This window comes from Phyllobates terribilis, unplaced genomic scaffold (genome assembly GCF_046119375.1).
Source record: "Phyllobates terribilis strain yellow unplaced genomic scaffold, ASM4611937v1 Scaffold_2__4_contigs__length_985480577, whole genome shotgun sequence".
In the NCBI taxonomy this organism is placed as follows: domain Eukaryota; kingdom Metazoa; phylum Chordata; class Amphibia; order Anura; family Dendrobatidae; genus Phyllobates; species Phyllobates terribilis.
This window is the reverse complement of record NW_027362762.1, coordinates 75,331,436-75,348,273: the sequence shown is the minus strand read 5'-3', so window position 1 is coordinate 75,348,273 and position 16,838 is coordinate 75,331,436. Positions and strand designations below refer to the sequence as shown.

General features: G+C 44.1%; 1 protein-coding gene across 1 annotated transcript in view; it reads right to left on the bottom strand.

Moving 5' to 3' along the window:
- The window catches only part of ANGPTL5 (angiopoietin like 5), a 109,846-nt gene that overhangs the window by 16,489 nt on the left and 76,519 nt on the right, over positions 1–16,838 (bottom strand). Inside the window, exons 6-7 of the mRNA XM_073669697.1 lie at positions 11,675–11,795; positions 8,627–8,812 (exon numbers count right to left, since the gene is read on the bottom strand). Of these exons, the coding sequence (XP_073525798.1) occupies positions 8,627–8,812; positions 11,675–11,795 (307 nt within the window). The remainder of the gene's footprint in view (positions 1–8,626; positions 8,813–11,674; positions 11,796–16,838) is intronic.

Sequence of the window (16,838 nt, the reverse complement as noted above, 5' to 3'; positions counted from 1 at the left end):
TGCCGCTTGTTAAATGTTAAACAGTTGCGCACATCAGTGTATCATCCCCAAACAGATAGCCTGGTAGAAAGGTTCAATAAGACTCTAAAGAGCATGCTAAAAAAAAAAACAGTCTCCAAAGATGGGAAGGACTGGGATCTCTTACTGCCATATTTGTTGTTTGTAGTGCGTGAGGTGCCCCAGGCATCTACAGGGTTCTAACCCTTCGAACTATTGAATGGCAGACATCCCCGGGGCTTGCTCAATATGGCCAATGAGGCTTGGGAAAACCAACGGACCCCACACAAGAGTGTAACAGAACATGTTGCAAAAATGCAGGAAAGAATGGAGACAGTCCTACCACTGGTCCGGGAACATATGGAGGCGGCACAACAGTCTCACAGTTGGGTCTATAACCGGGAGGCTCGGGTAAGAACCTTTAGTCCGGGGGATCGGGTGTTGGTACTTGTGCCTACAGTAGATAGCAAATTCCTTGCAAGGTGGCAGGGGCCCTATGAGATAATGGAGAAGGTGGAGCCGGTAAACTACAAGATACACCAACCAGGACGGAGGAAGCCAGAGCAGGTCTAGCATATAAATTTGCTTAAACCATGGAAAGATAGAGACCACCCTGGCGGGGACAGTCCGCTACCTGCATTACCTGTGGAGAAGGCTACATTACCTCCGGGGATATTGAGAGGAGCCTCCACCATAGTTAAGATAGCGGATACTCTGTCCCCTAAACAGGTTCAGGAGGCCCGGGAGTTTGTTAGGCGAATTACAGATGTTTTCTCTGAACTCCCTGGATGTACCTCCCTAATCCAACATGACATTATCATGGAGCCCCAGGCCAAAATCCGACTAAAGCCATATAGAGTGCCTGAGGCTCAGCGACAAGCTATCTCGGAGGAGGTGCAAACTATGCTGCAGTTAGGTGTCATTGAAGAGTCCCACAGTGAGTGGGCTAGCCCAATAGTAATAATACTTAAGCCTGATGGGACGCTACGGTTCTGTAATAACTTAATGAAGTTTCATTAATAACTTAATGAAGTTTCAAAATTTGACGCCTACCCCATGCCCCGGATGGATGAATTGAAAGAGCAGTTTGGGCAGGCACGGTACTTTTCAACCCTTGACCTCACAAAAGGGTACTGGCAGGTGCCCCTAACGGAGGCAGCGAAGGAAAAAACACCCTTTGTGACGCCTGAAGGGCTATTCCAGTATAAAGTATTACCCTTTGGTTTGCATGGCACGTCGGCAACGTTCCAGCGGTTAATGGATATTATTCTCTGTCCCTATCACCGTTATGCCTCAGCCTATCTTGATTACAATGTTGTGTACAGTGCAGACTGGGAAAGTCACATACCAAAGGTACAGGCGGTAATAGATTCCCTCCGACACGCAGGGCTTACCGCCAACCCAAAGAAATGTTCCATAGGGTTGGAAGAAGCTCGGTACTTGGGTTATGTCATTGGAAGAGGAGTCCTCAAACCCCAAGTAAACAAAGTAGAGGTGATTCAGAATTGTACCCGTCCCCTCACAACAAAGCAGGTGAGAGCTTGAGAGCTTTTCTAGGTTTAGTGGGATATTACAGGCGATTTATTCATAACTTTGCCACCTTGTAAGCTCTTTTAACAGACTGCTTGAAAGGGAGAAAGTCCATGATGGTAAGCTGGAATGATCAGACAGAGGAGGCTTTTGTAAAATTAAAGTCTGTACTTTGTGATTCACCGGTTCTGGTTACACCAAATTTCAAAATGGAGTTCATTGTGCAGACTGATGCCTCAGAGATATGTCTTGGTGCCGTGCTGTCTCAAGAGGTTAACGGGGAAGAGGATCCAGTTAGTTTCCTGAGCCGGAAGCTTACCTCAGCTGAAACAAGGTACAGTATAGTAGAGAGAGAGTGCCTGGCCATTAAGTGGGCACTTGAGTCTCTCCGCTATTACTTGCTGGGGAGGACATTTTGTTTGGTGACCGATCATTCCCCTTTTACTTGGATGAGTCAAGCTAAGGAGAGGAATGCGCGAGTCACTAGATGGTTTCTGTCCCTCCAAAATTTCAAGTTTTCAGTGGAACATCGGGCAGGCAGACTGCTGGGGAATGCGGATGCCCTGTCCAGAGTCCACTGTATGACATGTGTCCACGCCCATAGGGTTCAACAAAGGGGGAGGTATGTGGTGCAGTGAAAGGTGTAGTACTACATGGAAGGTATATTTCTCCCAGCAAGATAAAATGAGGTCTGGATTTTCCCTAATTCTCCGGGTTTTCAGAGCAACACCTGACATACACAGCAGCAATCAAGACGGCATAAGCCAGTTAGGGGGGAAATCTCAGTGCGTTAGGAACTAGGCTGGAGTGAGCCTGAATTTGTATTGCTGTTTGGAAACATGCTGGAAAGTTCTGTGACAAAGATTCAAGCAACCCTGGGAATGGCACCTGGTTGTCGCCTGTGGCCTGCAACTAACCACATCACTAGTGGTGACCAGGCGGCCGCTTAGTTAAGCCCGTCCCATGCAAGGGTGAGTCTGAGACTGGTGGTTCTCCAAGTTGGAGTACATTTACGTTGTTTTTTTCCCTTTCTGCCACTTGCTCTTTAAAGTGTGAATAAAACACTGAAGTTTGGACTTTAAGCCTGTGTGTTGCCTCTTGACTGCGTTCCTGCCACTGCCTACCAGAGCAAATTCCTACACCTGACAACTGTCAAGTCTTAGCAGCTTTTTTAACCCCTTTACGAACTTGTCAGTAATAGTACGTAGCTGCGCCCTGGACCTATAGGGTCAGCTACGTCCTATTACGCGCGCTGCGCGGGCACACAAGCGGTGCGGGGCGATTGCCGACGGGTGTCAGCTGTGATAATCCCGCACTGCTCCCTGCACATTAACCCCCGCAATGGTGCAATCGAAGTCGATCGCAGCATTGCCGTGGCAAGGGGGGAGGTGATCGTTATACTCACCTCTCCTGCCGGCGTTCCATGATGTCTGCGGCGGCTTCCGAATGTTGTCATGATGACCAGATGTCGTCATGACAACATGCGGGTCACCAGGAGGCAGGACGTTACTTTGGTCATGCGCAGTGGATGACCAAAGTAATATCTCCCCTGTGTGCAGCGCTGACAGGCTGCATGGCATAGTGTTATGAATTACACCCCAGAGTACTGAAGGAGATTGTAGAAGAAATTTTAGAACCACTCTCCATAATCTTTGAAAATTCTTGGAGAACAGGAGAAGTCCCAGAAGACTGGAGAAGAGCAAATGTTGTTCCTATCTTCAAAAAGGGGAAGAAGGTGGACCCAGGGAACTATAGGCCGGTGAGTCTGACTTCTATACCAGGAAAGATCTTTGAACAAATTATTAAACAACATGTATGTAAGTACATGGATAAGAATGAAGTGATTAACCAGAGTCAGCATGGGTTTGTAACTAACAAGTCATGTCAGACTAACTTAATTTCCTTCTATGACAGAATCACTGACTGGGTGGATCAGGGAAATGCTGTAGATATAGTATATCTTGACTTCAGCAAAGCATTTGACAAAGTATCTCACATCATCCTTATTGAAAAAATGACCAAGTATGCAATGGACCAGGCAACTGTTAGGTGGATTCATAACTGGCTTAGTGATCGGACTCAAAGGGTGGTTGTAAATGGCTTCACATCCAGCTGGATGAATGTCTCAAGTGGGGTACCACAGGGCTCCGTCCTGGGACCTGTATTGTTCAACATCTTTATCAATGATTTAGATGAAGGAATTGAGGGTAAACTGATTAAATTTGCTGATGACACAAAGCTAGGAGGGATAGCTAATACTAGAGAATAGAGAGAGAGGATTCAAAAAGACCTAAATAAACTGGAGCAGTGGGCAGCAACCAACAGAATGGTTTTTAACAGGGAAAAATGCAAAGTACTACATCTGGGCAATAAAAATGAAAAAAGCATATACAGAATGGGAGGAATAGAGCTAAGCAACAGTACATGTGAAAAAGACTTAGGTATACTAATAGATCATAGACTGAACATGAGTCAACAGTGTGATGCAGCAGCAAAAAAGGCAAATACAATTCTGGGATGTATTAACAGAAGCATACAGTCTAGATCACGTGAAGTCATTATCGGTCTTTACTCCTCTTTGGTCAGACCTCATCTGGAATACTGTGTACAGTTTTGGGCACCACATTTTAAAAAAGACATCGACAAACTGGAGCAAGTTCAGAGAAGAGCGACCAGAATGGTGACTGGTCTGCAAACTATGTCCTATGAGGAACGGTTGCAGGATTTGGGAATGTTTAGCTTGCAAAAAAGAAGACTGAGAGGAGACTTAATAGCTGTCTACAAATATGTCAAGGGCTGTCACATTGTAGAAGGATCATCTTTATTCTCATTTGCACAAGGAAAGACTAGAAGCAATGGGATGAAACTAAATGGGAGGAGACACAGATTAGATATTAGAAAAAACTTTTTGACAGTTAGGGTGATTAATGAGTGGAACAGGCTGCCACGAGAGGTGGTGAGTTCCCCTTCAATGGACGTCTTCAAACAGAGGCTGGACAGACATCTGTCTGAGATGATCTAGTGAATCCTGCTTTGAGCAGGGGGTTGGACCAGATGACCCAGGAGGTCCCTTCCAACTCTACCATTCTATGATTCTATGATTCTATGATCTACAACATGTACTAAGGAAAGATAAGGGAAAACTGTCCCTACAGTAAGACTAAGCTGAATCCCTACGAGGTAGCGGGCTGCCTGTTCCAAGCGAACAGACCTGCCTTAGTCCTCAGCTAGTCTGAATGAAGACCTATAGCATAAGGGGAGGGGTCCCTAAAAGAACTAAGGACTGGGACAAAAATGGGACACCTCCTAAACAGAGAAGTTGTTGCAGAACACAAAAAGACAAACAGAAAAAAAAGTACTAGAGGTCCCAAAAGGACCAAACGAACTGACAGAGAAGGGCACAGAAGCACCTGGCTAGAGAAACAGTCAAACACTGAAGTCCAGCACAGCCAAAAGGGCGGAGCTGGAATATAAAGGCAGATGGTCACGTGACCGCAAAACACAAGTTGGAAAAAACAAACAGGAGGGTTCTAACACATAGGGAGCTGCTGCTCTCTATGCCATGCAGTTGATCAGGCTTCAAAAAATGAAAGTCCCATAGTGGGACAATGTGTAAGAGTTAAAAAAAAGTAGCAAAGTGAAATAAAATAAAAAAGAAATTGTAAAAATATAAAAAAAATGAAAAAAAATAATCCCCAAAAAATAAAAATATATTGAACCCATAATATTTATTTATTATGAACAAAAAAAAAATAAACCAACAAAAGTACACATATTTGGTATCGCCGCGTCCGGAACGACCTGACCTATAGAACTGTCCCACTAGTTAATCTCTTTAGTGAGCACGGTAAAAAAATAAATAAAAAACGAAGTTAAAACCAATGCTTTATCATCATACTGCCAAACAAAAAATGGAATAACACACGATCAAAAAGACGAATGTAAATAAAAATGGTACAGCTGAAAACGTCATCTTGTCCTGCAAAAAACAAGCCGCCATACAGCTCCATCATCCAAAAAATAAAAAAGATATAGCTCTCAGAATAAAGCGATACAAAAAAAATTTTTTTTCTAGAAAATAGTTTTTATTGTGTAAAAGCATAAAAAAAATAAATAAATGCAGTACCACTGTAAACGTACTGACCCGAAGAATAAAGCTGCCTTATCAATTTTACCACACACGGAACGGCATAAAAAAAACATAAAAACAATTCCGGAATTGTTGTTTTTTTGTTTATTCTGCCTCCCGAAAATCGGAATAGAAAGCGATCAAAAAATGTCACGTGCCCGAAAATAGTACCAATAAAAACGTCAACTTGTCCCGTGAAAAACAAGCTGTCTCTCAAAATATGGCGATGCAAAAACTAGTCTTTGCAAAAAAAGCGTCTTAGTGTGTGACACCTGTCAAACATAAAAACCCAATATGAATCTGGTATCGCTGAAATCGCACCAACCCGAAAAATGAAGTCGTCTAATCACTTATACCACACAGGTTAGGGTTGGGATTAGGGTTAGGGATGGGGTAGAATTAGGGTTGGGGTTAGGGTTGGGATTTTTTCAAAAGTAAGGGAAAAAAAATTATGACAATATGGCGACCAGTGTTGAGCGCAAGTGCTTGCTACTTGAGACTGCATCGGGTGCTCGTGTATGCACTGAGTATCGTGGGTGTTCGAGTGACATGCTCGAGTCTCCGCCCCATATGCTTCTCGGCCAAAAAACGTTGCTGGGTTCGCCTGCCATGCACGAGCAATCCCGCATGTTTTTTTTGAGTGTCTAACAACCATGAAACATGCGGGGCAGGGACTCGAGCATGTCACTCGAGCACCCGTAATACATGGTGCATACCCGAGTACCCGATGCAAACTCAAGTAGCAAGCACTTGCGCTCAAGACTAATGATAACTTATTCAATATGATGACCTAATGTTATCAAATTCTGTCGTACCTCTGGGTTTAAAATGTACACTATACCCCTTGATAAAATCCTGGAGGGGTCTAGTTTCCAAAATGGAGTCAATTCTGGAGGGTTTCCACTATTTAGGCACATCACGGGCTCCCGAAATGCAACATGGCGTCCGCTCTTGATTCCAGCCAATTTTGCATTTAAAAAGTCACACAGTGCTCCTTCCCTTCTGAACCCTGATGTGCGCCAAACACTGTATTTTCCCCACATATGGGGTATTGCCGTACTCAGGAGAAATTGCACAGCAGTTTTTAGGTTCCATTTTCTCCTCTTACCCTTGTGAAACTAAAAAATTTGGGGATAAAAGATCATTTTTGTGGAAAAAGTTAGATTTTTTTATTTTCATGGCTTCATGTTCTAAACTTCTGTGAAGCACCTGGGGGGTTAAGGGTGCTCACCACACATCTAGATAAGCTCCCTGAGGGGTCTAGTTTCCAAAATGGTATCACTTGAGTGGGATTTCCACTGTTTAGGCACATCAGGGGCACATCCGCTAATTATTCAAGCAAATTTTACATTCAAAAAGTCAAATGGCGCTCCTTCCCTGCAGTGCGCCCAAGCAGTGTTTTTCCCCCACATATGGGGTATCGGCTTACTCAGGAGAGATTGCACAACAAGATGCATGGTGCAATTTCTCCTGTTACCCTTATGAAAATGCAAAACTGGAGGCTGAAAAACATTTTTGTGGGAAAAATGTGAAAATTTTATCTTCACAGCTCCATGCTATAAACTTCTGGGAAGCACCTGGGGTTCAAGGTGCTCACCATACATCTAGATAAGTTCCCTGAGGGGTCTAGTTTCCAAATTGGTGTCACTTGTGGGGGGTTTCCACTGTTTAGGCACATCAGGGGCTCTCCAAACGCAACATGGCGTCCACTAATTATTCAAGCAAATTTTACATTCAAAAAGTCAAATGACGCTCCTTCCCTTCTGAACCCTGCCGTACGCTCAAGCAGTGTTTTTCCCCCACATATGGGGTATCGGCTTACTCAGGAGAGATTGCACAATAAGTTGCATGGTGCAATTTTTCCAGTTACCCTTATGAAAATGCAAAACTGGGGGCTGAAAAACATTTTTGTCGGAAAAATGTGAAAATTTTATTTTCATGGCTCCATGTTATAAACTTCTGTGAAGCACCGGTGGGTTCAAAGTGCTCATCACACATCTAGATAAGTTCCCTGAGGGGTCTAGTTTCCAAAATTGTATCACTTATGGGGGGGGGTTTCCACTGTTTAGGCACATCAGGGGCTCTCTAAACGCAACATGGCGTCAGCTAATTATTCAAGCAAATTTTACATTCAAAAAGTCAAATGGCGCTCCTTCCCTTCCGAGCTCTGCCGTGCACCCAAACAGTGTTTTTTCCCAACGTATGGGGTATCTGCGTGCTCAGGGGAAATTGCACAACAAAGTTTGGGGTCCATTTTTTCCTGTTACCCCTGCAAAAATAAAAAAAATTGGGGTCTAAAGTAACATTTTTGTGAAAAAACTTAAATGTGCATTATTTTCTTCCCCATTCCAAAAATTCCTGTGAAGCACGTGAAGGGTTAATAAACTTCTTGAATGTGATTTTGAGGACCCTGAGGGGTGCAGTTTTTAGAATGGTGTCACTTTTGGGTATTTTCTGACATAAAGGCCCCTCAAAGTCACGTCAAATGTGATGTGGTCCCTAAAAAAATGGTTTTGTAAATTTTGTTGTAAAAATGAGAAATCGCTGATCAACTTTTAACCCTTATAGCGCACTAGTAAAAAAAATGTTTGGTTCCAAAATTGTGCTGATATAAAGTAGACATGTGGTAAATGTTATTTATTAACTATTTTGTGTGACATATCTCTCTGATTTAAGGGCATAAAAATTCAAATTTTGAAAATTGTGAAATTTTAAAAATTTTCGCCAAATTTCCAATTTTTTCACAAATAAACGCAAGTGATATCGAAGAAATTTTACCACTATCATGAAGTACAATATGTCACAAAAAAACAATCTCAGAATCAGGGGGATCCGTTGAAACGTTTCAGAGTAATTACTTCATAAAGTGACATTGGTCAGAATTGTAAAAATTGGCCTGGTCATTAACGTGCAAACCACCTTGGGGGGGTAAAGGCGTTAAATAAGGAAAACATCTGAAGAATGCTTTACCTGCTGTTCCGAAATAGCGTCCGACATGCATTATAAAGGCTGTCTTCTCATCTTCGATCCAAAAATTATCATAAGTGGCAAATGCCGAGGAGCCATCTTCTGCCTCTAAGGCTATGTTCAGCATAAAGCTGGTGTTCTTCTGATTTAGAATGCAGAATGTTTTCTTCAAACCTAGCCAGAACTCACCTTTTGCAAAGAACAAAACAATAGTAAAGAAAACAATTAGATTAAAAAATATGAAAGTAGAACCTGAAAGAGTATTCTGTTTAGATAATCCTGTTTTATTGCAAAGATTCCCCCTCCACCCACCAAAAAAAAAAGAAAAGTTGATCATAGAGTAATCTTCTGCTGGAACCACTGGTGTTAAACTGTAGTTGATGGAGAAACCCAGGAGCAAGAGTTTAATTTCCCAGCAGCACCCCCACAGGATAAATGATGCATTACATGGTGCCTAACAGATAAAAAAAAAATTCCCCCCCATGTAACACTTGGAAGTGGGGGGTCCTACAGTTAGACACTCTTTGTAGCTGCTTCTCAACTGTGGCCAATTCTGGAAGTCTTCTTAATCAATTTTATTAATTCACAATTGGTGAACAAGGCATTTTTAAATGGATATTATGCACTAAACATAATTTAAAGCAGATCTGTCACTACATTATACAATACAAACTGCATTAAATTCTTAAAAAGATCTCTTAGACCTGATGAGACTGGTGTGCTTAGTTGGTCAGAATGGCTGTATAATCCTTAATGAAAATTAAGCTCAATTGAGCCTGATTGACAGATTTTCAATGATACTCCTCCCTGCTGAGATCTCACACTGCTCAGTACAAGGTGTAATTCTCAGGTAGGGTGGGCAGAAGCTGAATACACTTGTACTAATGAGTTCTCTGACGCTTTGGTTGAACTCATGAAATGCTTGTCTTAATATCAGGATTTTCTGACCATTGCGATATGGATTCTCAAAGTAAGAACACCAGCTCTATCAGGTCTAAGATATCTATTTAACAATGTATACAGTTTGTATAATGAAATCTGATGACAAATGTGCGGTCAATTTTTGTGTCAAGTATGGATAGAAGATAACTTCCTGATTGCTGTGGTTCCGATTGTTGAGACGCCCAACAATCGCAAGAATGGAGATCTGTAGAGCCACGTCTGAAAGAAGCGGAGGTTGTTCATGTCCTCCTCAGCTCCACTCATTCTCTAGGAGGCTGCCGGAGATACCAGGTAAAGCAATCAGCTACTTCTGCTCCATTCACAATGTGCTTCTGTAGATCCTGCTTTCCCATTACAGATCCCCATTCTTAGAGCCATTGATGTTCCCACTGGTCAGACCCTCAGCGATCACTAACTTATCCCCTATCTTTATTGTAGGAGATAACTTATTATTTTGGGAATAACCCTTTAAAAAATCCAAAAGAAACAAAGAAATACGTAAAAAAAATAGATATTTCGGGCAAAATAAGGACATTACCGGGATTGTCCCTGGTAACTAACAATCATTTTTAATTGTACCTATTAGGTTTCATAAGTGAGAGATAGCTTGGAATGAAGAAAACATAGGACTGCTTACTTATAGTACAGGACTGCCTGCCCATAACACAGGACTGCCTGTCTATAACATAAGACTGTCTGTCCATAACACAGGACTGCCTGTCTGTAACATAAGACTGCCTGCCTATAACACAGGACTGCCTGCCCATAACACAGGACTGCCTGCCCATAACATAGGACTGCCTGCCCATAACACAGGACTGCCTGCCCGTAACAGAGGACTGCCTGTCTATAACATAAGACTTCCTGCTCATAACACAGGACTAACGGCCCATAACACAGCACTGCCTGCCTATAACACAGCACTGCCTGCCCATAACACAGGACTGCCAGTACATAACACAGGACTACCTGCCCATAACACAGGACTACCTGCCCATAACACAGGACTAACTGCGCTTAACATAGGACTGTCTGCCCATAACATAGGACTGTCTGCCCATAACACAGCACTGCCTGCCTATAAGACAGCACTGCATGCCCATAACACAGGACTGCCAGTACATAACACAGGACTACCTGCCCATAACACAGGACTACCTGCCCATAACATAGGACTGTCTGCCCATAACACAGGACAGTTTGCCTATAACATAAGACTGCCTGTCCATAACACAGGACTGCCTGCTCATAACACAGGACTACCTGCCCATAAAACAGGACTGCCTGCCCATAACACATGACTGCCTGCTCATAACACAGGACTAACTGCCCATAACACATGACTGTCTGCCCATAGCACAGGACTGCCTGCCTATAACATAGGACTGCCTGCTTATAATATAGGACTGCCTGCCCATAACACAGGACTGCCTGCCCACAACACGAGATTACCTGCCCAAAACAAAGAACTGCCTTTCCATAAACATGAGGGTTTAAAAGTATTTCATCCTTATGTTTAGCCATATTTTCCATGTGCTTATTAAACTGCTGCATTCATGTAGACCCATGAGTCACGGGGCTGAGTCAGTGCAGTGCAGTCTGGCCAAAATGTGGTGAGAAACTTCTTAATGTGAAGGAAATTAGAGTTTTTTTTAGATAATTGCTATAAAGGCATGAGCAGATGCATCTCTATGTATTCGACGTGTTCTAATGTCAAAGGAGTACAGTTATCATTACCAGCAGCAACGGGCCACCGCTGCGTCCATTAATTGGCTGCAGCGCTCAGGTTCTGGCCAGACTGGAAGAAAAGGAGAGGAGACCGGCGGGGGTCCCGATCAGTGGGACAGAGGAGTGATGGGGGATCTATGGGTATGTGCTATATATTTTTTGCATTGATTAAAGGAGTAGAAAATCCTTTACCCTTTGGTATATTAGGCATTTATACAGGAAGATTTCTATCCCCGATATACTGCAATGAAATGTTCTACCATTTATACAACACAGATGAATTAAAATGTCAAATTGCACTCTAACTAAACTCTGCTACATCTGTATCCATAAGAGAATGAACGAAAGAGTGAGCACAATATCACTCAAAGATAGAATTACCTGACAGTTCTCCGAATCCATCCATGTAGTCTGGCCAAGTTCTCTGGAAATCAATGGTTCCATCAATTCTCTTCTGAAAAACAGTCCACCCTCCGCCTCTATAATCCATGTCACAGAAAGCCTATAGAGACATAATGATGAATGAGATGTATCAGCGATATCCTCCACGCTATGCACTGGTTTATTAGTTATCTAAGCTTCAGGCCATGAGCTGACACAGAGACATAAAAAAGCTAGACTGCAGTTTGCCAAAATGTACGTGAGTAAGCCAAAATCCTTCTGGGAAAGCATCTTGTGGACAGATGAGAACAAGATAGAGCTTTTAGGTAAAGCACATCATTCTACTGTTTACCGAAAATGGAAAGAGGCCTACAAAGAAAAGAACACAGTACCTACAGTCAAATATGGTGGAGGTTCAAAAATGTTTTAGGGTTGTTTCGCTGCCTCTGGTTGCTTAGTTATTGAAGCTTCATGCTATGAGCCAACCTTTTGTTGTGCCTGATCCTTATGATCTGTCGTGAATATCAGATTAATGGGGGGTCTGTCATTCGACACCCCCACTGATCAGCTGTGCAGCCAGATGTAAACAGTGCATGGAGCTAAAATAGCATAGCTCTGTTCACTGCATTATGGCCGCTCTCGGGTACTGCAGCTCATCTTATATTGGAGTGAATGGGAGCTGAGCTGCAGTACCCGAGAAATGGCCACTATCCCAGTTCCAGCTCTGTGCATTGGGTACGATCAACCACCGTGTGAGCTGCAAAGAGTTATTCTCTGGGGGTGCCAGGTGTCATATTTCCACCTATTTGATATTGATGACTTATCTCGAGGATAGGTCATCAATATAAGAGTAGTGGACGACCCCTTTAACACCATGTTGTGTTTAGGTCCACATTTCTGTGCTGATTAATTTTTTAATAAATATTTTTAACGGTCAAAGCTTTAATTTTAGCTCCACGTCACCTTCATAGATATAAATGTAAAGGGAACCTATCAAGTCAGAACTTCACAGGCCAAGCAGGAGGTCAATCAAGTCATCAGTGGGCATGACTAAGATCACTGCTGTGGCTGCTCAGCACTGCGCCCCATTCAGATAAACGGAGCGGTGTGCAGCCGAATTATGTTATTACTCTCTGCTTTCACCAATGATACCAACATCATTTGGAAGGTAATTACAATATCTCTTGCAATATGCCATACATGAATGTTAGGTGAGCCCGCTCCATCACCTAACTTTCAGCCTGGTCAATGAACCCCTAAGATGCCATGGTCAATAGCAACACAGGCATCTAAATAGAAAACCCTCTGTGTTTCTATGCCACTGGGGTCGCTAACAAAAACCAACAGATTTGCCATGAACTCTTATTAGGCACTGCAAGAGGCAGGACCTGATAGGATCTGCGTCAGACTTCCCAGATCGGCATAGTGCACTGCAATACTAAAGTACTACAGAGTATTAAAAATGCGATCAAACAACTACACGAGTGAGATATAAAAATGTTAACAAATTCAGTTTTTTTCCTTTATAAAAATGTTTTTTTATGAATAAATACAACTACATGTTTGGTATTACAGCAACTGTAAGGACTCGAGCTGTAATATTTTCACATTATTTAGCCCCAAAAAAAAACAAAGTTGACCAGTCAATTACAGCACTTGTGAACTAAGTAAAAGTGAAACCCCCCCAAAAAACTGGCAGAATTGCAACCGATAAAAAAAAAAAGAAAAAATAATTAGGGCGTTTGTGGCGCCCCTGAGGGTTCAGTCGCCACAGAGGTACTGCACCTCACCCAGAGGTGTGGTGTCTCTCTTCTCTCAGGTAAGAAGGGAGTGCTGCCCGGAACCCCAACACCAGCATTCAACACTACACTGCTCCAAGCCGGCTGGAGGGGCAACATGCAGAGCGCAGCTGCTGAGCCCTGACCCTGGCTGGAGTGGGGGGAACCCAAAGGTAGGGGGAACCAGTAGTGGGTGTGGGTGGAGGAAGTAGTTTAGGGGAGCACTTTGGTAGGAGTATATATAGGGAAGCCATCTTAGGGTGGCAGGTCGAGTAGAGGAGAGCAGTTCAGAAGAACAGCTCAGGACAGTTCAGAAGAACAGTCCGGGAGCAGAGTCTCAGTAGGAGCTCTGCTCTACAAGTAGGGCCAAGTCTGGAGGCTCAGGAGGGGAGCAGGGAGTCTAGGGGGTACGGCGAGTGCAGGAAGGCACCCGTACGCCCCGCACCTGTCAGAAGACAGGGGGATCGTAAGCCGCATTCTAATCCCCAGGAGGGTCAAGCAGGTCCGGGATCCGACGCACAGGAGGGACTTCAGAGCACCCGAACAGGATTGAGAGTGGGCAGCACAGAGCAGGAGGGAGAAAGACCAGTGTGAAGTCGGTCTAGAGAGGAACACAGGAAAGTGGGGTTCTGTCAAGCATTCCCAAATCACCAGAGGAAGAACTGAACCCCTGCCTGGTGAACGCAGTGCGACGCGGGAGGCTGTAAGCTGACAGTGCACCCTGAGAAACTAAAGAACTGTGAGTAAAGACACGGATGACTGCACCGCACCGCCTCTGTCCAGTTATTTCTTCTGCGCGATCTTTCCCCCTGCACTACAACGCCCAGCGCACCTTACACATTCTACACTGCCCTGGAGCTAGCTCTACCTGTGGAGAGCCACACCATCCCTGCTGCCGCAACACCAGCTCCAGAGGACTGCTCCGCAGCGGCGGCTCCCTCTAGCCGCATACCACAGGTGGCGTCACGGAATATCCCAAAAACCCCATATAAAAGTAGACCCCCTTTTGTTGACCGCCCTGGACCAGGCCAGCCACCGTGATATCCCCCATCGGCATCCACAGAGGCCCGGTTGCCGAGTACCCCACGGCCCTGGGGGCGCGTCACATTCTTAAGTACATATAATATATGGCTATATTAAAAAATCGATCTTCTTAGAGAAAGTGGTCACTAATAACTAGAATTGATTGTGCTTATTGGGTCCGCTCGCAACTATACCCCTGATTTGTGTGCTTGGGAATGTGGATTACATGTGTGCAGACAAAATTGCAAAGCTGACTACATCAAGGCACGCAAACTAATAAAAGGACTGCCTGCCCATAACACAGGACTGCCTGCCCATAACACAGGACTGCCTGCCCATAACACAGGACTGCCTGCCCATTACACAGGACTGCTGGCTGTGATGACCCAGATTTTCTTCTTAATTATGCCAGACATATTCAGTAAGCCAGGAGCTATATGCTTTTATCTTCATATTGACTTTTGCATTGGTGTTCTACTTTGGTTGATTAACACAGGTATTGTTTGTATAATCCTGAATGTTGACACTTGAATTGAGATGTACTGTAACCTATTGTCTGCAAATCTTGCAAGATAGAGACATGAAGCAATACTGTGATAATATGCTGATTATGTATTATACCAAATCATGCCAGTTGATAAAATGCTCAAACAATGAGTCAGGAGCCCCTTCCACCTTGATCCCTGACCCTTGACCTGTGAATGATGGCTGCAAGGGGTCTCTGCCTCTAGTCTGTCTAATTCTACAGCATGTCAGCTTAGGGTCCCAGCTGGAGGAATACAGATTGGCTCCATTGACCATTCCTGAAACTTCAGAGACGTCTTGAAGAATCCAGTTTGGGACAATCAGGTCATCTGGCCCCAGACTTCACTGCTCTCGGCTAGTTTCCTAAGTTTGTCGTTACCTTCTCTCTTTGAGTGCTCACCAAAAGCAGGGTGCCACTGGTGGGGGTAGTCGGCCCTGGAAGCCCCGAAATCGCAGTTACTCTATTCTCGGCGGGCCAGTGGAAGGGTAAGGACTGTGTAATTTTGCACCATCTTGGGTACTTGCTGGGACTGTTCTATATGTTTATTGTCCACTTTGTGGTTCAATAAAGTATTGCCCGCTGTTGTCTGAGAAGTGTTACGCCCACGGAAGACCCCATGTCTTCACACTGCCTGTAATACAGGACTGCCTGTCCATAGCACAGGACCGCCAGCCTATAACACAGAACTGACTGCCAATAACACAGGACTGCCTTCCCATTACACAGGACTGCCTGTCCATAACACAGGACTGTTTGCTAATAACACAGGACTGCCTGCCCATAACACAGAACTGCTTGACCATAGCAGAAGACAGTTTTCCCATAACACAGGACTGCCTTCCTATAATTGAGGGCTGCTTGCTCATAACAGGACTCCTGCCCATAACACAGAACTGCTTGCCCATAAAATAAGACTGCCAGCCCATATCACATGACTGCCTGCACATAACTGAAGACTGCTTGCCCATAACAGAAATTCAAACATGAAAAAGTGGAGTAACTCATCCAATAACAAAATATATAATAGGGTTTATTCGGAATTTGTTCACAAAAATGGCATACAATAAAATGCACATAAATACAGACAGAGTCATGGGCAAGATACAGGTGTCAGAAAAATGTATTGACAACTCATAATCATCAGGGTTGGGGCGAGGAACTTATATCTAGATTCAATAAAGTGCAAGTGCTCAAGAGCTGTAAACATCTATTTATATATTAATAGAATCCAGATCATATGTACCAATTTTCAATGCATCGTTATACCAAGTCAATATAACAGCCTACTAGTGAGGTACTTCATTATAACTCCATATATACAGGTTACACTGGCAATTGTAATGCAGCGACTTGCTGGCATTACGGTAACGGTCCAGGATGTGTTTTACCTGACCATGTACCTTCCCCCTCAGGTGACTGGTCACATGACTGTGACATAGCACAGGTCCTGCGCGCACAGAATGTCTGTCTGATCACATGACTGTGACATCAGCAAGGTCCTGTCTGTGTGTGTGTGTGTGTGTGTGTACAGGATGGATATATAAACCCTGCTTGATGGGAGACAGGTGTGTTCGGTGTGAGAGGCATAAGGCCTGTTCCCCATGTGTGTGGGACACCGTTCGTGTGAGGCCTAGTGAGGCTGTGTGAAGCCTGGCAGCCTGAAAGGCCGAGACTGGATCCTGTGAGTGGATGCTAGTGGCCTTGGAAGGCAGAGGCTTGCGGAAGAGTCCTGAAAGGCGCAGGCTGGATGTGAGTGAAGACATACCAGTAGCCTTCGAGGGACGACGGCTAGGGACCCCCACCTGGGAAGCCGCAAAGCCACAGTGGTGGCAGATTA